A 22,818-nucleotide genomic window follows, 5' to 3' on the forward strand; every position below is an offset into this window, starting at 1 on the left:
CTTATTTTATCCAGAAGTAAAGATTCAAGCTTTTCTTATTAGTATTATCCTGGATGATTAATCTTCACAAACGTATCAAGGATCAATACGGCAAGTTTTGCCTGGACTCAGTTAGGAAATTGGAAGATACAAGCAAGAAGATCGCTGATTATCGGAACCACCAACGCTTCAGCCTACGTTGTACTCAAGGCAGGAATCACACCGGTTAGTCTACGTTTAAGAACTTCGATCCATGGTTTTAGAGCTGGCAAGATCATCGCTAGTACAGAAAGGAAGTTACTTAATGAGCGCATACGTCAAATCAACTACAAACTAGATGGACTAAAAGCAAAAGAGAAGGATCTCCATGATGCACTTCGGTTGCGGTTACCCATTAATGTCTTCACGGAAGTTCAGGAGTTCACAACTCGGATACAGCTGTTGCAACATGAAAAGGTAAAATTGCGACAACAGAAGAAATTTGAACTTTTGTCCCAAAGAACCAACAAAAGCAGAGCTGATAATGACCCCAATTGGAGGAATTCCGGACAGAAAACAAAAGGCGGGACAGATGAAAGGTGGGTTAAGAATTTGAGCAGCCATGTGTTGTCAGAAGCGGAGAAGTCGGTACTTTCAAAAGGTTTAAATTTCGCCATTACGCCTAACAAGATTCCTATCGTGGACATTGTTACTGAAACTGAATCAGCTTTACGCAGAGCTCGTTTACCGCACCTACAAGCTGAAGCCGTACGTACAAAAATAGCCACAACATTGAAGACTTCTAAACTACCAGAGAGTAATATTTCCCGTGAAGAAAAGGAAGCTATCAGAAATCTTTCGAAGAACCCAGACATCCTGATTCTGCCATCTGACAAAGGAAGATGCACAGTAGTGTTGGATCAAGAACAATACAAGGAGAAAGTTCATGATTTGTTACAAGATGACAACACGTACTTACCACTAAGGAAGGACCCTACATCTAATTTCAGATCTAAGATAAATGCAGCTCTTAAGAAATTGGAAAGAGACAAGGTGATTGATCGCTCGACGTATCTCAAGTTATACCCAAAAGGACAACAACCGCCAGCCTTCTATGGACTTCCAAAAATACATAAAAATAACATCCCTCTTCGGCCAATTGTTTCCAGCATAGGATCGGTGACTTATCAACTTGCACGGTTCTTAGCCAACATCATTGGTCCTCTGGTTGGTAAATCAGAACATCATGTAAAAAACAGTGAAGACTTTGTCAACAAAATCAAGGATATTTGTGTTGAAAATGATGAGATTATCACATCCTACGATGTATGTTCACTGTTTACCTGCATACCCCCTAAAGGAGCTGTTGAAGTGGTAAGAGAATTCCTTGAAGCTGATGACACCCTGAAAGAGAGATCTAAATTGTCAGTCAACCAGATCTGTCAACTCTTGGAACTTTGCCTTGAATGTACATATTTTACTTATGATGGCAAGTTTTACAAGCAAGTACAAGGTTGCGCTATGGGTTCTCCCGTATCTCCTATCGTGGCCAATCTCTACATGGAGAAGTTCGAACTTAAAGCTATCAATAGCTTTCCTGGTACCCCTCCTGCCAACTGGTTTAGATACGTGGATGACACATGGTGTCGGCTCAAGAAGGGATTGGCGGACAGTTTTTTCGAACACATTAACAAGGTTGACAAACATATCAGCTTTACTCAGGAGACCAGTCAAGATAACACACTACCTTTCTTGGATGCCAAACTACATGTAGAGACAGACGGTCACATTGAGGTGGAGGTTTATCGTAAACCTACTCACACCGATCAATATCTCATCTTTGATTCTCACCATCCCTTGGAACAGAAACTTGGTGTGATAAGAACCTTGTTTCATCGAGCAGACACCTTGATTACTTCGGCTGAAGCCAGAGCCAAGGAACATACTCACCTCAAGAAAGCTCTATCCAAGTGTGGATATCAACAATGGACTTTTAACAAAGCACTTAAGCCTTCCGACTCATCTAAGAAGACGTCAAGAAACTCACAGTTAGACAGGACTAAAACAGTCAACATTTCCATCCCATACATCCAAGGAGTTTCGGAGAAGATAAGACGTATCTTACACAACTACAACATCGCCACCAACTTCAAACCATGTCGCACTCTCAGACAGATGTTGTTTCATCCAAAGGACAAACTTAAAAACTGTGTGAAATCGGATGTCATTTACAGACTAAAATGTGAAGATCATCAATGCAAAGAAGCGTACATCGGGGAGACCAGTCAGCCGCTCAAGGAAAGATATAAGCAACACTGCAGGGCCAGTAACAGTGGATTTTCTTCGGCCATATGGCACCATCTGGACAAACATAAAGGACATTCTTTTCATCTTGAATCAACGGACATCTTGGACCGGGAGGCGCGCTGGTTTGAAGCGTGGAGTCAAGGAGGGCGATTTTATGAAAGACTTATAAACCATCACTCAACAGGAAGGGAGGACTTAGAGTTGAACTTTCAAGTACATGGGATTCTACTTTACAGCATATCTAGGGACTCACTTATCTTTATCATTACATTAGTTAATACTTTACCATGTGTATTGTATATAGAATCTATAGAACGCTTGTTGCTAACCTATTATTTGTTTATTTAGAACATAAATACTTTTAGAATTAACGGTGCCGTTCCGAGTTCTACCGCAATTTTGAATATTTCACTGATGAAAGATGCCGGACGGCGTCTGAAACGTCTGACATTATTTTCTTATTTTATCCAGAAGTAAAGATTCAAACTTTTCTTATTAGTATTGTGTGCAGTTTGCAAGAATTCTAGGAATGGTACAGGCATTTTGTCCACAGGGAATGGAATGTCCACAGGCATTTCTCTGACCCACATCTATGTCCACATTCCTGGAAACCCTTGGGAAGACCGCAGGCATGTCTCTGACCCACATCTATGCCCACATTCCTGGAAACCCTTCTGTCCCGGATGGCCCTACTTGCTGTGACCCCGGGGCTCGTTCACTATACACTCAGAGGAGGAGTGCACTGTATCTGTCTAGACTTATCAGGTACCAAGTCTTCCTCAAAATCATGAAATAATGGCAGTGCCATGCAAACAATAACCCTAACAGCAACCACCGTCGCCATGGCAATGCATGTTTTCATCGCCAGTCTTGTTGTTTTCGTGTGTAATTCACTCTAGTTTATTAGTGATGCATCTACGAGCCACGGTCGAGCTCCAGTCAACTCATTTATGTAGTCTCTGCCTTCTGAGTTTGTATTTTCAGTCTACAGTTTACAGCAGCAACGTCACCTCATCCTATGATTATTGCTAACGTTATGTGTACTTAATGAATGGACTAGTGTATTCTATAATTTTGTAATGATAACCTTTTAGTAGTTTTGTATTTTTCTTAACAAAATGAAATATGTAAACAAAGACGTTACCTGAGTATCTAAAAGAATATTTCCAAAGTTTTCTGTATCGTGCCACACTTCATTTGATGAATTGATTTGTGCCCGAAGAAAGCCGTATATTTTGATATTTCCAGTATTGAAATATACAAAGCATGGTTAAGCCAAGATGAACGTTGGCATGCTGGTAAATACAGTGTTTTCCCTCATCTCCCTCCCCGTAAAAAATTGACCGTTCCACAGAGCATGTTGTAGAAATGGACCACTGCAAAGCTAGTGTAACAGTGGGGGGTTTATAGGCTGTACCAACCAGTGTAACAGTGGGGGGGGGGGTTATAGGCGCTACCAACTGACCCGATGGGTCTAGACCTTTTCGGCCGAGCGGTTAGAGTGTCAGCCTGTGGATTGGTGCCCGGGTTTGGTCGTGGGTTCGAACCCCGGCCCGAGACCAGTGGGTTATCTGTTCCTACTGGCTCCCCCTGTTTCTTACACTAATGGACTATCCTAACATTACCCCACTCTAAAATAGAATTTTCTGAATTTGACTCCCATACAAGAATTGCTCTTCGAAAACACCCCCTGCAAAATGGACTCTCCCAAGCTACTCCTCACATAAATAGTTATCTGCCACATTTGACCTTGACTTCCGTCTTCTCAAGACCTATCCACATATCAAATGCTATCACGATCCATTTACTCAATTAGATGCACGCTACACACACAAGTAACACATACATGCACACACACACACACACACACACACACACACGCGCACACAGAGACACACACAGACACCCACGAAACCACACACACAGACCACACCTCACCCCAAGCACATCTACACACACGCGCGCGCGCCCACACACGCGCACGCACGCACGCACGCACGCACACACACACACACGCACACACATGCACGCACGCACGCACACACGCACGCGCACACACTCACGCGCGCGCACACACGTGCGCGCGAACGCACACACGCACAAACACACACACAAACACACGCACGCACGCACACACACACGCGCGCGCACACACACACACAGACACACACACACACACACACACAGACACACACACACACACACACACACACACACACACACACACACACACACAGACACACACACATGCACACACAGACACACACACACAAACATACATAACGTTACATACTTACACACACGCCTCACCCTAAGCACACACACACACACACACACCAACACGCAGGCTGACACTCTCTGTATTTTGCTCTCATTTGGAAGTACAAAACGGTCGTTGTGCCAACTCAGCGTCTGTAACTACCGAGAACAAATCAGCGTGATTGCGAAGAGCCCACAATTGACTGACGCGGGGGGAACGCAGACTCACTCGGGCACGCCAAATCGAATTATCCGATGATGACAAGGGAGAAAATCATGCACTCAGGGGGAACAGATACTAGCCGCCTGGAGTAGATACAAGTATCTCCAGTGTTATATACCTGTACTCAGTCAATAGACGTCAAAGCAAATCAATGATATTGTTTGGAATAAGGATATGGATATGGATATACAAAATAGATGTTTGTGGAAACCTTTGTGAGTTTATCATCTAAAACCACTGAACCCTAGCACATTCTTATTAATTACTACTAGTACATGTACATTGTTACTAATGACTAAGTCCTCATTTGCACAACCCTTCAATTAGAATGACCATCAGTTAACCAATGTCAAAATCGAATTTACTTTATTGTAGCTGTAACTGGTACAATGCATGGCAAAGAAGAAATAACAAAGGTAGAAACGTGTACTATATTAAAATAAAATTGTAACAGAGTTAATCCTAAATTACAATTTTACCAAAGCTAATCTATTGTATGTTTTTCTTGAAGAGAGTATTATAATTACATTCTATAATTCAGGAGATATGTCAGTTATTTACAATATGGTGTAGTCATGAGTAGGAAATCTGTTTCGAAATGAAACAGTTAAGATGGTGGAACCTGTGATACGTTTGGAAAAGATAACATCTTTGCACGATAGTAAATGTAGGGCAGTTCCAGAGGAGGACGCCTGGGGACACAATCTAAGCATTCGTTCCTTCGGCTACCTCTGAATAATAAAAAATACACATAACTAACTTTTCCAGTTAGATACGCATGCGCGCACACACGCGCGCGCGCGCGCACATACATTCACCAGTTCTCATCCCCAGAATGCAATGCGAAAATACAGGGGTAAACCTCATTTGCATAGAACTGAAAGGCATCGGAATGATCCTGGTGACGTTAAACAGCTTGTTTTTCACTGTGTTTTGAGGTGTTGGGGCGTTTTATGCTCAACATTAATTAAATTACTATAAGCCGAATCTGATAACAAATAGAAAATGAAGTTTTAGTGTTCTTTTCAACATAGAACATGTGCTTTGTAACGTAACAGCATCAGTATAGCGTTACCACTATAACGTTACAAACCACATATTCCAAAAAATTCATTCTCCATTTGTTTTCAGATTCGGCCCATAGTAATTTGATTAATATTGAGCATAAAAAGCCCCAACACCTCAAAACACAGTGAAAAACAAGCTGTTTAACGTCAACAGGATCATTCCGATGCCTTCCTATCCTATGCAAATGAGGGTTATCCCCTATTTTCGCATTGCATTCTGGGGATGGGAAACTGGTGAATACATACACACACGCACACACTCGCGCGTACGCACAAACGCCAAAGAACGAACACCCGCGAGCACAAGTACACAAACATGGCGCACACACACGGAACCAAACGGGAACGAGAACTCCTTCGTCATTTGTTGCAGCTACAACATGAAAGTTAGTAACGTTACTATAAGTATTACTGTGCATGGTGCCTCCTAGTGTGTCTACGTGTCACGGCACTGTTTGGGCTATCATGAGCTCGAGAACACAGCACAGTTGAGCGAGAGTAAACTCCACGATTACTAAACAACATTAGCGGTATCTCCGTAATACACCTGTTTATACTGGATAAACGTACTATGGTATACATTCAGGGTAGTCAAGTTAACTCTGTTGGACAGCTAACGAAGACTGTGAAAATAAGAGGGAATGCTCCAAAGCAAACTGAATTTTGTCTTGTTCTAGATAATATACTTCTGAACGATCATTTCTTGAAGAACCTTACCGTGTGTCTCACAAAAGCTTAAAGGCGTCCAATGCGATTTCAGAGCAGCAAAACTGGCAATATTCTGAATAAGGCAATCTTTATGATATTGACACATACTGCTTCACATTAGCATATTTCAAGCTGTATTTCATACTTTGGGACTTTAAAGCTGGAGAAACCCAAGATGAGTCCTCTATCTTATGGGTGGTACCCTACAAATCAGCCAAGGGCCCTTCCAGTTCCAGTAACCATCCGAATTTTGGATATTTTTTCTCCATGAGGGTCAACATACATTGGGATAGTGTGGTTTCAACTCAGTATGTATATAAGTGACTAAAATATTGACTTTGAAAAATCGGGTTTCCGAGCCCTAAAAACTGCATTGGATGCCTTTAACGTTCACCAGCGCAATCCCATGAGCAGTGCGGGATAAGACTGGTTCTGTATCACATTACTACAGAGTTATTATAGACAAACGTATTGGGGTGACTGGGGCGGCGCCAGGGGGCGATTTTGTTCATTTGTGCACGCTTAACGATCCTTCCTGTTCAGTGCCTTAGACTCAGTGTAAAACTTCACTTAGTCTGATGCCTCAACAGACAGGCGCATAATGTTAAGTCAAAACAACACTGTCCCAATATAATGTATATCGTCATTTATGGAGCAAAAATGTCCAAAATTCCGACGAAAAACGGTTGTAATTACTGGAAGGACCCGGATTGATTTTTAGGGTACCACCCATAAAATGAAGGACTCGTCTTGTTTCTGCAGTTTTAAATATCTCAAGTATGAAATAATGATTGAAATGTGCTAATGTGAAGAAGTATGTGTCGATATCATAAACATTACCTTAATCAGAATATTTCCCAGTTTTACTGCTCCGAAATCGCATTGGATGCCTTTAAGGTGGCGTTTATGTTATGGTAGTATTTTGGGCGTACATGTTATGAAGGGGAACCGCAGCCGTAATGATGTGTACGTCCTGATGATGGAGGTACGGTCGGGCTCACATTCTGCGCGCCGCTGGAGATGAAATGGCGTGAACGTCTCAGGTCAATTGAATAATACATCTTCCACGGAAGCGATGATGACTCGGAACCAGGCAGCGTTCTGTGGACCGATTGTCAGGTAACAATAACCGCACAAAGAGCGAGCAGCCATGTCCATGTGGATTTAAAGATGGTTCAAATGAATTGGTACAGGCGGCGCTCTAATTTGGAACTAGAACGTATCGTATACTTCAGTTTGCTTGGGAAAGAGTCCAAAATTGATTCACATCGAAACACATCATCTAGTGATAATGTTGATGATTGTGTGTCGTGACATTAAGGCGGTGTGTCTGTGTATACCCGGAATAGTACTTACCGATAGGAACGTCCACCATGTGATCACCTACTGAGAAGGTAGAACTCGGCAGGACCGTCCAGCCGATGACGATGAGCGCCATGATCGGGACGCCAGCCCGCCTGGCCCCGGCAGTACAGACACGGCAACCGGCATGGTGGCGACAGCCTCCGCTAGATCCCACCGACGACATCATCCCTGAAATAACTCGTCTTCGCTCCACCCTCTCGACCATAGGCAGCCGTGTTATCGATTGCGTGGATGCGGAAGGATTAATGTTGACATACGTTAGGCGGCGTCTCACGGGACTGTACTAGTGCCTGGCGTACAGGGGATGTACCACACGCCGCACACATGCTGACGCTAGCCTCCACCAGGCCTGTCTACGGGAATACGGATCGTAGAATTCGGCAAAAAAAGAGAGGAAAATTGGCAAGAGGAGTCCGGCCGCGGGGAGGTAGTTTCCTTCCCTCCGATGCGCGGCCAATCAAACCTACAAGGCGGCCAAACTCCCCTGGCAAATATTCTCCTATATATAGCCAGCGTAGTTAGTCTGGTAGAGACAATGCTGCGGCAGCGCTGGGTGGATGTACTAGCTCTGAGCTATGCCCGGGCTTATGCACCAGCTCTATCTACCCGCTCACGTAATGCTGTAATCTCTGTCTCAACTACCTACTTCCGACTGCCATGTATCACAGACAATTCCGCTGGTTAATGGTACCTTAATGGTTAATTACACAGCCATGAATATATATTCTGAGATTTTAGTAGCCCTGGACTTTATTTGAACCTTCACCCAGAGCCTAATCAACGACTGTGAATTATTTACCCCTTGGACAGAACATATTTGATTACGTACGATAATAATTCCTTTTAGCCGGCACTTTCCAGCCACCCTACCGTCCTTGGCAGGCGTTTCAAGTCGGTGATTAAAATCCAAAGAATATTATTATGTTTACCGAGGGAAAACATATTGTTTTTGCTCCATTTCTTCTTCCTCTTCTTCTGTTCCAAACACTAACCTTTAACCTGGCCAATGGCCTCTTTTGTTGACGTCTGTCACCATAGTAACTGGTGTTGGGTTACATAATGTTGCAATTTCATAGTAGGCATTCAGACTCCTGTCACCATAAACATGTACATGTATGTGAATGTGTTTGAGTACGAATTAACAGAGCAGACCATATCCGAAGGTAAACATTATGCATTTGCTTTGCAAATGTTACTTTTCTAGTTATGACATAAATTCACTGACAGAACGAATTATGATAAGACTGGGAACAAGATCTCTAAAATCTCTTTTGTAGTGATTTATTTAATCACTTAATTTAAAGGAATTACATTTTGTTCCATATGGATTGTTTCATTTGTTATTTATATTTTTGTTATTATTTGTGTCAGTTCAAATATTTGTTTACTGTTTTGTTACTTCAATTTGCATTAATTGGAAAGTACATCAATTATTACTTTCATTTCAGACAAATTGTTTCTATTATTTTATCTCTGATCTCAAACGCACTTTTATTTCTATATGCTGATTTTGTTTCAAGATTGTTATAATTTCAAAATAATTTGTATGTTTTATTCATTATCATTATTGCTAAAAGTAATTATTATTATTATTATTATTATTGTCATCTTATTTATGTTGCTGGACTCCAGGAGTAGTATGGAGTTTACCATACTAATGGAGATCGTAATAAACAAACAAACAAACAAACAAACAAACAAACAGCACCGTTTTAGAAATCATTCCGGATGATTACGTTAGCTAATTTCCAGTAGAGAATGATATTAATTCTGCGACTGACGTTTATAACAAGGAACGGAGTTTCAATGAATTACTCAAGCTACTTACTGTAGTGAGCTTTTTTTCTGGCATGAATGTTTCTAAGTTACGAATCGATTTGAAATAACTGGCGCCGCGCCGCGCCGCGAAGCTGGTGTGTTACGCCGAAGGGCGGTTATACCGGCTATACAGATACAGAAGCTGGTGTGCTACGCCGAAGGGCGGTTATACCGGCTATACAGATACAGAAGCTGGTGTGCTACGCCGAAAGGCGGTTATACCGGCTATACAGATACAGAAGCTGGTGTGTTACGCCGAAGGGCGGTTATACCGGCTATACAGATACAGAAGCTGGTGTGTTACGCCGAAGGGCGGTTATACCGGCTATACAGTTTGTGATGAAACAAGTTCAGTGATTGGTCGAGGCTGAAGGACTGAGTCATATGGTTTGCTAACGCCACATAGAGATAGAGTTCATAATCTAACTAGAGTTCAACGATCTCATACCTTCGCCAAGTGATGTTAATCTTTATGACTGACAAAGTAAAGATTATTCCTCCTGATTATGCAAATAGGATCCTCATTTGCATGAATTATATCAGTTGATCATATTCTCCACCAAAAGACAGCCTTATCTTAATAAAGAAAGCCATTCTATCATTTCCTCATAAATTATGCAAATGAGGTCCTCATTTGAATAAGCTATGTTTAATGATGTTCACCTTTACTTAACTTTCAAATACCCCAAGTATGAAATTCCAGGCAGTTACCATTATGGAATTATAACATTTTCTCATTGATTATGCAAATTAAGTGTTAAATTACATACTGAATATCTGCCTGTGTTTTTCTTGTTCTCAAATACATATGTCACAGGCTTAAATAGTCCTATAATGTAATGCAGCTGATTCATAGAATTTCCTCAAAAATTATGCAAATTACATTCAGATTTGCATAATTGTCGCATAATTATGTCAAGCGTCACTTAAGCTACCTACAAACCATAAATCATGACGATCCGTCCACCGGTTCTTGAGTTATCCTCTTTTGAATATTTTCAAACAGGTAGCCCTGCAGTTCCTGAGCATGCCGCTAGGGGGCCCATGTCACTTCTTCCCCAGCATGAGAGCTACCTACCATCCAATTTTCGTCACCCCAGCATGTCTAGATCATGAGAAATCAAAACCGGAAGTTTAGCTGCAGTACCATAACCAGCCGCTAGGGGATCCAAAATCTAATCATTTCCAGGTCTCATCAAGACCTACCCACCTACTAAATATCAAGATAATCCATCTAAGCTTTCTCGAGTTATGCTGTTGACAGACAGACAGACACACAGACACACAGACACACGGCCAGGAAGACATAACATTCGTCAATTCTTGGCGAAGGTAATAAATACGAGCTGCACATGTGTGTAGAGGTGATCACATTCTGCAGACTTCAGTACGAAAAGAGAGTACCGGCAATATGACCCTAGAAATGGGGCCGTATTGATTTTTTTCTCAGAAATTACAGATAGCTATGGGTTCGATCTTCGCACCGTTTGTTCGACTCGAGGTCCTAAATCTATTTCTAACGACTGAGCGGTTTTTAGTTTCATTCACCAGTTTCCTATCCCCAGAATGCAATGCGAAAACAGGGGGCTAACCCTCATTTGCATAGGACAGGAAGGCATCGGAATGATCCTGTTGACGTTTAACAGCTTGTTTTTCACTTTTGAGGTGTTTTGGGAATTTTGTGCTTAACATTAATTAAATTACTATGGGCCGAATCTGACAATAAAGAGAGAATGAATTTTTTTGTGTTCTTTTCAACATAGAACATGTGGTTTGTATACATTACAGCATCAGTATAGCGTTACCACTATAATGTTACAAACCACATATTCAAAAAAATCATTCTCTATTTGTTTTCAGATTCAACCTATAGTAATTTAATTAATGTTGAGCATAAAATGCCCCAACACCTCAAAACACAGTGAAAAACAAGCTGTTTAACGTCAACAGGATCATTCCGGTGCCTTCCTGTCCTATGCAAATGAGGGTTAGCCCCCTGTTTTCACATTGCATTCTGGGGATGGGAAACTGGTGAATGGGTGCAAGGATGACAAGATGGGAACATTGTAGTCGGCCTGATTTGTCCTACTTTGTACAGAACAGCGGCGAATTAGACGATCAGGATCCATTTTAAGTTCCTTCGCGCTGACCGGTTTACTTTGCACTTCATCAGTAATGATGTTAGATTTGGGAGAGTGCGCCCTTGTAGATAAATTGTGCGCTATTTTCTATAGAGGGCACGATCTATGGTGTAATTAACCATGGCCAGCACTACATACGGACCGTTTCAAAGCATCGCTGAAAAATAGTACATCAGCCAAATAGGGTGAATAATTTGCTGGAGAAATTACCAGCCATGCTGGCCTGTATCACATTTCAAGTTGTGCGTGTCGTAGGTCTCTACGTGAATATGCCTTCTAGCTGGTATATTTGTGGGATTTTATATTTTTACCTCCATGAAAAATGAAGGTATTGTTTTTGGCGCGTCTGTGTATTTGTGTTTCCGCACATTTCTAGTCAGCATAACTTCAGAACGCCTTTATAGATTGTGATGATATTTAGTAAGTTGGTAAGTCTTTTTTTTTTTTTAAACTTTTCCGTGTCCGCCACGGCACTTTATTAAATACAAATGTTCATTGATACATGTATGTCATAACAAATTCTCAGCAAAGCTTAGTGTACAAAGTGTACTCATGTGTATATGGAACAGTAATAAAGGAAGGTATTAACTACATCATCTTTCTGCAGTTTTCTGTGGTCATCTTTATGTCTTAACCAGGACACATAGATGGCATACTTAGCGATTGTTAATATGTTACATTCTTCTGAACTTAGCAAAACTTCATCGTGCGTTACATCCTTGACAACATTAACTCTATTCCAGAAGTTCTTAAGTCTATCGCATTTCACAAACATATGTTCGTAGTTTTCCACAGTATTACAAATTACACAGTTATTACTATAAATGTTTCCTGATTCGTCTTTTACATTCCATTTGTTAAGTAAGTACCTACAGGGTAGTATCTTGTGCAGAATTTTAAAGTTTACTTCCCGCAGCTTATTGTGTTTAATATTACAAGTTTGAAATTTCCAGATTTTTCTCCAATCCAGATTAGGGGTTACTGAGTCCCAGTATGCTTGTGCGGTAGGTTTAACACTGTTGTAAGATACATACGTGGAATACAAAAATCTACTAGTAAATACATCAGGGATTTTACATTGTTCATTATACCAAAGTGAAATGTTTTCATGACATGGCTTGACAATATTTTCTTTAGTGAGCCATCTTCGCCCTACTGACTTTTTAACACTGGCGTACTCACATAACCAGTTATTCTTAACAGTAAGCCTGTCGAATAACGATTCAGACGTAATAAAGTCTGAGACACTAGTATTACATATGTCTTTAACAAAAATAATACCACTGTCTATCCAGTGTTTGTAATACAAAGTTTTGTTATTCAACCTAAAATTCTCGTTGCACCAGATTATTTCATTCCTTACATCAGCAAAATCAGTTTTTCCACCTCCCAGTTCATGCCAAGATAGGATTACATCTCTGTAGAATGGGGGGACGGTTAACAAAGAAGGTGCATCAGTTTTTCGTTTGAAATTAAGTCGAAATACTAGAAAGTCTTTGCCTAACTTGTCAATAAAGTGTAAGTTGGTAAGTCTTAGGAAGACAAAGGTCAAGGTCAAATATGGGTCTCCTGGTGGATGACCTTGGTACTGTTGTAGAACTCCCGGTTTTTGTATCTTTTATCCTGAATATGCTATGGCCTTGACTTTTTGGTGACTGATAGCTTTCCCTGTCAGGAATAAGTGGTGTGAGTTTGGCCCCCCCTAGTAGGTTGTTCTGGAACTGCAGGAGACTTTCTGGCGAAATCTGTAAAATCCAATAAGTCCAGATAGGAACAACGTATTTTCGTCATTTTTGGTGTGTAGGTAGCTGAGAGAGAGTTGTGCGTAATTAAATGCAAATTATGCAAATGAGGACTTAATTTGCATAATTAAGGAGGAATTTCTATTATGACAGTGTTTTATATAATAGTACTTTGATACATGTAATCTATTTAATCTGTAGCAGGCGGAAGATCAAAAGATACCAATTATGCAAATGATGACCTAATTTGCATAATTAATGTGAAAATTCTGTGACTCCATGTGTAAGTTACGTAAAGGTTAACACCACTATGCATATATTATGGTAATGTGGAGGTCATTTGCATAATTACTGAGGACATATTAAAATGAAGTATGACAAAGGAGAAGAATTTTACACGAAAAATATTATTTGAATTTAGAAAACCATAAATTAAACTAGATTATGTTAATTACGACCTTATTTCCATAGTCAATGAGACATAACAAAACATTTACAAAGAAACTAATATATTTCATGAAGGTATGAGGTCGCCGAATTTCTTGTTTGGTTTATTTGATTTTGATGTTTACACTTTTTACACCTACAATTTATCTGTAACGCTAATTTTTCTTTGCCCCACAGCGGGCACACTTGGTCTGTTGTTGATGCTGGTGGGCTGTATCGCTGGGTACTACTCCCAGAAAAGAGAACAGCCACCCGGCAGCACTTCCACTACTCCGTCATCGGGTACGAGATGGAAGACTACAGCCTCGGGAAACCGTTAGTAGACGCCAAAAGAGACAGGGAAATCTAGGGAAGTGTAGATCCTGACAAAACATCTCGTATTCGTAACGTATTTACAAATCTAGATATTACGAATGGTTATGCATATGAAGAAAGTTCAGCTATCCACTAGATGTAGATCATACAAAACTGCAGTGTAGACAATATCAGGTTATCAATTTGTCATGTAAAAATATCCTTACGTTATATAGAACTCCTTGGTACTGTTGTAGGCCTAGGCAATAGTGTTGTTAGATATCTAGTATTCTCGTGAGCTAGCCATACATTGTACCTGTACAATTGTTATGCAGTAAAGTTTGATTTGATCAAAAACACGAAATCGAAAAAATGTGCTTTTAGATATCTGGATAAATAGATAATCTGTTTAGTTACGGTATTGGGTATGAATTATATTACCCAGTTTTTCACCACAAAGATACAAAGTTTGACATGAGATTATAAAAATGTTGTCTACAGATGTACAAATGTGAATGCTCACTGTATCTTAATTAGACCTACTCTGCCGGCTGATATACTAATTGCAGATTGACCTTGGGTTTGCAATTAAGTCGACAGTGACACTGGGACTTAATACGCCACAATACACACATACTATACCAACAGCTAGAGGGGATTTGACTGTTACATGTAGTCACGATTTATCTCAGCTTGAAGCCATTTCAAATCAGGCAAAGCAACAAACTATTACGATATGCAGGACTGACACTTGATTTCACTAAAGGTAGCTTCTGGTGTGCTTGTAGCCAACTCACAGCAAATAAAGATGTCGAATGAGGAGTCAAACGGCCCGTTTGTGTTCAAGTCGTACTCAGCGCCGTACATGTAAGCCTTGCTCCCTTCGACTCCATCTTGGTACGTCCCCACTCTGGGTCGGTCGGCAGACACTGGTAGTTGGTCCCGCCGCCTATGTGGGAGTAATGTGTGCCTCCTGCAACACCTGAGTGGAGATACACAGATTAAGTGAAAAACAATTATTAGTATCATCGATCGATAAGGAAAAGAAACAATCGATCCTATATATAGTTTTGTGGATAACAATCAAATGAATAAGGAGTTGTCATCTCTGGTATATAACATTGTACTCGAGCTTATTTATCATACTATCATTTGTACACTAATTCTTATAGTACTAGTAATAGCCTGAATTAAGTTGACATGTGCAGCCGTTTGCAAATATCATCAGAGCATTAATGGAAGAAAAAATTATCATTACGGGATTGTACAATGTAGTTTAAAATTCCCCATAATTTAAAATTAACGAATACACGTAATGTTATATGGAACATCTTACTTTAAATATAAAATATCCTGCACAGCCGATATTCAATTGCACCTATTGTTGCCTCACTAGGAATTGTCTATGCCTCTCGTTTCGGTAGAGTGGAACTTAATAGCCGGTTACTGGTCGTCTTACTTGGTCTGATGATTGTAGGAAGCGTTGACATGCTGGGCGGTGCACGTTCTAATTAAAATGCAGTTTAATACCCTGGAATACAGCATGTAATAATCTCGGGCTCAATAGTATACTCTATGTACAACAGTACAAATATGTCTAAGAAGACCTTACCAGAGTAGACAGTTGTTGCTCCAGAGGGACAAGTCTTCCTGCCCCAGCGGACATAAACAGCGCCTCCTGTTAAGCATAACAATTAGGTAAGTGATAATGAAGTTTTCTACCATTTTACTGCCAGAATCAAATAAAAATCATATTCACAGTGGAGTATACCACACCTATCGATAATTTATAGCACGGTGGTACGTATACTGTAACTATAACATCCTTGAACAGATCTAAGCGCACAATATACTCACCTAATCCGTTATTACCCGACGTCCCTTGTGCGCCTTTCTGACCTTTGGCCCCATGACCTTGCAGTCCAGTGTCTCATTTCTGCCCAGGCTCACCCTGTAAACATCAGATCAAACATGTGACCATATCTTCATGGTCCACTGTTGACAAAACATCACGCAAAGGATGCCTACTACTTGTATTACTACGATATCTATCAATAAGAAGAAATTTTAAGAAAGTCGTTTGTCCTCTTTTTCTTACAGTCGAACAGAACACATCAGTAATCTAACACAGTCCATAAGTCCAAGTGATTTAAACAATAAATTAATGTTAAGCTCGCAGTGGAAACAAATCAGTGAAGACTCCGGGACGTTTCAGCGCACCTTCAGCCCGGGTGCTCCCGCCGTCCCATCCCGTCCGTCCCGCCCGTCCCGTCCCGGCTGGGTCTGACAACAACCTGTCAAGCAGCGGGGGTAGAAAGGGGCCCGATTCAGTCACATCTTAAGCTTGTAGGAGATCTCGAAGAAGCACAGTTACTTTTAGAATAACGTAACTTGTGTTTATTAAAGTCTTCTAATGTGACTACACACTGCCCGTCTTACAAATTACATATTCTATATTTTGGCAAATATAAAACAGAGAGAACAGAGTAGATTCTCCAAGCAGATCTTTTGGTGGCGAAATGGTAACTGTTTCGCAAATGACGAATTTGATTCTGTCTTTGCGCAGCCACCAAAGCAAAGATCTGCTTGGAGATGACACAGAGTACGCCTGAAAATAGATGTACTCTACCTGACCCAGACGGGAGTCGGACCCAGTTGGGTGAATCTCTCTTGGAGCGCCTGTGCGCAAGTCCTCCCACCGTGGCGTTGTTGTTCTGTCCCCCGGTGTCAGCCTCGCCGCCGTGCCCAGACTGTCCTCCCTCAGGGCTCTGCACAGAACCGGTCCAGTAGGAAGGAATACCACAAGTCAGTACGTCATGTTTACTGCTGAGGTTTAGTGGACGGAATATTGGGGAAAAAACAAGCACACGTATGTTGGCAAAACTGGACTTGTAGACTTGTAGACAAAATATATATATATGACATTTTTGCATGTGCAGACCCACATTTTGTCCTGGACATGGTATGGTCTTGACTTTTGAGTGGCTGATAGCTATTCCTGTCGGTAATAAGTTGTGTTACATGTAGTTTGGTCCCCCTAGCAGCTTGTTCTGGATCTGCAGGAAACCTTTCAGAGCAGATAAATTTACAAAGGAACAATGTATTATTTATGATTTTTTGTATGTGACTAACTTAAACAGAGATCTACACTATTGGATGCAAATTATGCAAATGATGACTTCATTTGCATAATTAATGAGGAACTTCGGTAATTCCAGTGTTTTTGTAATTCTGTAGTTCCAGTTAATTCCAGTGTTCATTTGATACATGTAATGTTTATAATCTATGGCAGGTGGAATATCAACAGATACCAATTATGCAAATACGGACCTAATTTGCATGATTAATCTGAAAATTCTATGACTCCTTAGTGGTAAATGATGGGAATTTCATACTTGGGACATGCGCAAGTTAATCAAAAGTAAACATTACGATGCATATATTATGTTAATGCAGAGGCATTTTGCATAATTAAGGAATACAAATCAAGCCCATATTTCATGGAGGTATGAGATCTCGGAACTCTTGTTCAGAATGAGCGGAGTGAATTTGCTTTCCTTGGTGTTTCTTATTCTTAATCCCATATTTGCGTAAATCTACAATCTCAATATTGGCACTCCACTTCCATTTAGCGTAAAGTTCATTCATGAACAAGAGGTGGATGACTACATACCTTCGTCATGTATGAGTTTGGGTGTATTACCTCCATGAAAAATGGAGGTGTTTTTGGCGCGTCTGTATGTGCGTTTCCGCACCTTTGTAGTCAGCATAACTTCAGAACGCCTTAATGGATTGTGATGATATTTGGTATGCTGGTAAGTCTAAGGAAGTCAAAGGTCAAGATCAAATATGGTGGATGACCTTGGTACTGCAGCAGAACTTCCGGTTTTTGTATCTTTTGTCCTGAACATGCTATGGTCTTGACTTTTTGGTGACAGATAGCTTTTCCTGTAAGGAATACGTGGTGTGGGTTTGGTCCCCCTAACAGCTTGTTCTGGAACTGCAGGGGACTTTCTAGCGAAATCTTTAAAAGCCAATAAGTCCAGATGGGAACAACGTATTTTCATCATTTTTGGTAGGTAGTTAGCTGAGAGAGAGATGTACATAATTAAATGCAAATCATGCAAATGAGGACTTTATTTGCATAATTAATGAGGAAATTCTATAATTACAGTGTTTTACATTATAGTACTTTGATACATGTAATGTATGTAACCTATGGCAGATGGAATATCAACAGATACTAATTATGCAAATGATGACCTAATTTGCATAATTAATGCGAAAATTCTATGATTTCTTAATGGTGAATGATGGGAATGTCATACTTGGGACATCTGTAAGTTAATCAAAAGTTAACATCTCAATGCATATATTATGTTAATGCAGAGGTCATTTGCGTAATTAAAGAAGAAATCTACATTTACATATCAAGCCCATATTTCATGGAGGTGTGAGATCTCGGAACCCTTTCTTTTGGGTAGTGCATAAGACCTTATGACACTACATGGCACTACTAGTACCTACAACTCGGTGGGTAAATAACTATTAATTATCGGACGGTGAGACCTTAATTATATGTATTTCAGTTCATGGATGGTATGGGCTGCAATATTGTTTTCATGTTTACCGAAGGAAACATATCATATTTGCTCTATTTCCTCCTCCTCTTCCTCCTCTTCTTCTCCAAACACCTAAAAATCGTAGATATTTTCGTAATTAGAACCTGGAAGAAAATGAAATTCAGCATGCTGGTAGGTTGGTACGTTAGACACTGAACCTTGGTCATTTTAGCCAACATAGGTGTCAAAAAATGATTTTATTTGAAAAAAAAAAGGGTGAAAAAAGTTGCATTTTAAGCCAAAAATCGAACAAAAAGAACGCGTTTGTAACATTCGAACAACCATGGATTGATGGAAGAATGGAACAGCGTGTTCGATAACCGCGGGTCAATGACCCTAGCGCTACGCACGGAACACCTGAGCTTTCCAAATATGGGCATCCGCCCTTGTATGACACGAGAAAACATCGGTGGACCAATGTCAGCGGTAAGTTTTCATTTTTCTTCGTAAAATACGGTCATATGAATACCAGTCTCGAGTGGAGAATATTGCATTGGGATTTTGGGTTCAATATCCACAAGTAGGACTGCAGATTTCCACAGAACGCAGGAGACTTTGTTTAACTTTTTGCATGTCATCGCCGGCTCAAATAAAAAAAAGACACTAGCAATTAACTAGCTCCTGACTTGATAGAATCTCGTATGTATAGAGATTTAGGCTTGTTGCCGTTTTGAAAATAAAGTAAACAGAATTGTGTTCATCCGTAACTATTGTCGACTTTATAATGTAGATGCGGGGCCGGCCGGGGAGGGGGGCGTTTGTTTACGTCTATATAAACATGGATATAACATTACATTTTGTCGTTTTGTCAGACAGTTTCAATCTTTTTCGGGATAACACAGTACAGTTCATGGGATAAGCATCAAATCGGGATTTATCGGGATATCCCGCGGGATTTTTCGGGAACCATGTTGACTAAGATTTTTACAGACAGACGATGCAGCGCATGTTTGTTTCCAAATTATGCATGATGATAACAGTAGCTCAAACGAATAGTGTTTTTAATCAAATATTTCTTTTTTATCGAAAATTTTAGTGGCTTAGTAATGTTTAGAACGATAACAAAATAATACAACCTTCTTGGTACGAGAATTTCTGTCTGACCTTGCGATGTGGACGGCCCGCTAAGTACTGCTTTTGATGTCACCCGACCCGCGCTATCTCAGATATAAAATCTAACACATCCACGTGCCATGTGGCATGTCGCCACTCGAGTTCATTTTTCTCCTAGATAGGGGAGGTCGACGCACGGAGCTTCGGAAGGGAGATTAAACATTCTACATGAGGGGGGCGAAGCATAATTCAAAAGTTCTTTACGCTTTGTTTACGACGATCAAGAATTGATACATTTCTGTGACTGGGCCACGTTGCCATAGAAACGGCACGCAGGATAGCTAGCACACCGCGCGGCACCAATCACAGCACACAGACAGGGACCCGCCCACTGGCTGGGCGGTAAGATTTCAAACTCAAAGGCTCGATGCTCCGCCCCAGAGACTCCGACCGCCTGGCGACTGTAGCGATTTTCCGCCAGTCCTGCACGCGGCATTGTATTTTTCTCATCCCGATTTCATTCCAAAACAACGTTTTTCACAAGTGACATCGAGAACTAGAATGCTTTTCTCCCCGGAAGAATGTTTGCCATCCGCGTGGAAGTATTTACTTTCAGGGCCTAGGGTAATACGTACATGAATGGACGTGGTCGGATCGTTGTTGACGCAAGGGTTTATTTATGTGTACGTGTTTGGGGAGGGGTGAGACGCATGCCCCGGGATTTTTATTGGTTAATTTTCGTAATACAGAGACTTGACACAGTCTGCTCATGAGAAGACCTCAACAAGTCCAAGATGCCACAATGAAACACAACTACTACTACAGCTGGTACGCCCTATTTTATTTGCATGGTTAATAAACTTGCCGGAAAAATCACCGGAGACGAAGGGATTATTACATTGTTACAAATTCATTCCTGCTATTTTCTTACAGTTTTTCGCTGGACAATAGCTTTGTAAAAAAAATCAAGGACCTTGAAAAATGTAGCAGGTCAACTATAACGGCGTGAGGAACGCGTTATACACAATATTTCCGTACACTCCTGTGCTTCACCACCCGTGAATAAAAATTATAGCAAAGTTGACTGACGTCAGGGTGCTCCATCGGCCCTGCCCAGATCGCCAGACAGGACGTAAAAATAAACATTTGGCACGCCGCCATCGGTGATAGGACGCGGTAGACTTGGGGGTCTCGCACAAGTTTTTTTTTTCGCCCCGCGGTACGGGACGCCTAAAAAATTCCGCGGCACGATGATGCATATCCCATGAAGTTATCTCTCTAAACAAAATAAGGATAATTGCCTATATGAGTTCGACAGAAGAAATATTGTTTGGGCTTCAATGTATATGAAGAAATATGTGAACGCCTGGTTTCACTAAATTTATTACGTGAGTCTTCATTATTTTATTTTCAATTTGTGCCCGCCGAATCTCGCGCTTGTGAATTGTTTTTCAGCGGTTATATCATACTTCCAAGACGTCTGAAGTAATGTTAAGTTTTTCATTTTCTCAACCACATTTTCTCAACCTCAACTTCGCAGATACATGTGTATATATATATTCAGCATTCACAGTTTTCTTATGATGTTATGTACATGAATGTACATGTACAAAGAGATGTATGCTTGCGTTGTAATGCTTTCATTGTATACAGACAACAGTGTTTTCTGTATTAAAATTGGTCTGCTGTAAAATTTTGACATATATCATGTACCCCCTTTGACATACTAGTATATTATATACCCTCTTGGACCCCGTCTGATATAGTTACACATGCATTATGCTTTCCTTTTGTGGTTCAATGACTTAGACATTATCAGTTTCTGCTCACTTTTGAAATGTTTCCTCTCCTGTTTGTAAACAACAGGGCTAATGTAAAAGACTGCAAGCAAGAGAAATCCCTGCAACAGTTGCCGCTGCTAGGGATTGACAGACCTGAACGTAACCCAGCCATCCAGAGACACAGAAACATATTATGCAGTGTATCTCCAATTTGGCCATTAAATATTCATTATGTATGTTCAGTTGCATAATATATGTAAGTAATGTAAAGCTTTTTAAGTATGTATGTATAGTTTTATGTTTTATAGAGTGTGTAGTTGCCAATATTTTACACAACTGTAGATTTTCATTATCATTGATTTTCATATAAATTTTCAAAGAACAACTTTTATAGAAGGAGGTAAAATCACTGGCTCTGCGATCAAAAGAACAAGTGAAACATCACTGGCTTGATTTATATCTTATATACTGTAGTATAAAGACTAAAGTGCACTAGGAATTATTTCTTCATATGATTGTATTTTTCATCATATATATGATATACGTACTTGCAATTAACCTTCTGCCATGTATTTGTAATAATAATAAACTTATCATCATAATTATTTCAGCCTACGTCCTATTTTCTATTTACAAAAAGGTTGTGAGATGAGCGCAACAAAGTCCTTTGTAATTAAAGCTGTCAAAAGACTAGAAGTTTACTTGGAGTCTGCAGAGGATGTCATAAATGAAATTTACATGCTGTGGCCTATTTGCAATCATGGTAAGAGTGTGTGCTGAGTGAATCATTGGTACTGTGGTATGTAACGTTACATATATCTCCTATACATGACACTAAAACTTTATTCTAAACTTCATCCTTGGCCTTACATGTGCAAAAACATTCAAATCCCCAAGTTTTTACGGTAATGTTACTCTATAATAACAGTACATAGAAGTCAGTAATATAAGCAAAATATCCTTCTATCCTTCCTTTCCCAATAAAGGTATAACGTTAAATCTTAGGCAAGACCATCCTGAGGTAAACATATTG

The 22,818-nt window shown here is 40.3% G+C and overlaps 1 protein-coding gene across 1 annotated transcript in view; it reads right to left on the bottom strand.

Moving 5' to 3' along the window:
* LOC109471756 (glutamate receptor ionotropic, delta-2-like) overlaps positions 1 to 8,050 on the bottom strand; it is a 56,552-nt gene extending 48,502 nt beyond the window's left edge. Inside the window, exon 1 of the mRNA XM_019771111.1 lies at positions 7,879 to 8,050. Within this exon, the coding sequence (XP_019626670.1) occupies positions 7,879 to 8,050 (172 nt within the window). The remainder of the gene's footprint in view (positions 1 to 7,878) is intronic.
* Between the last annotated feature and the right edge of the window lie 14,768 nt (positions 8,051 to 22,818).

This window comes from Branchiostoma belcheri, unplaced genomic scaffold (genome assembly GCF_001625305.1).
Source record: "Branchiostoma belcheri isolate BF01 breed outbred unplaced genomic scaffold, Haploidv18h27 scaffold258, whole genome shotgun sequence".
NCBI lineage: Eukaryota > Metazoa > Chordata > Leptocardii > Amphioxiformes > Branchiostomatidae > Branchiostoma > Branchiostoma belcheri.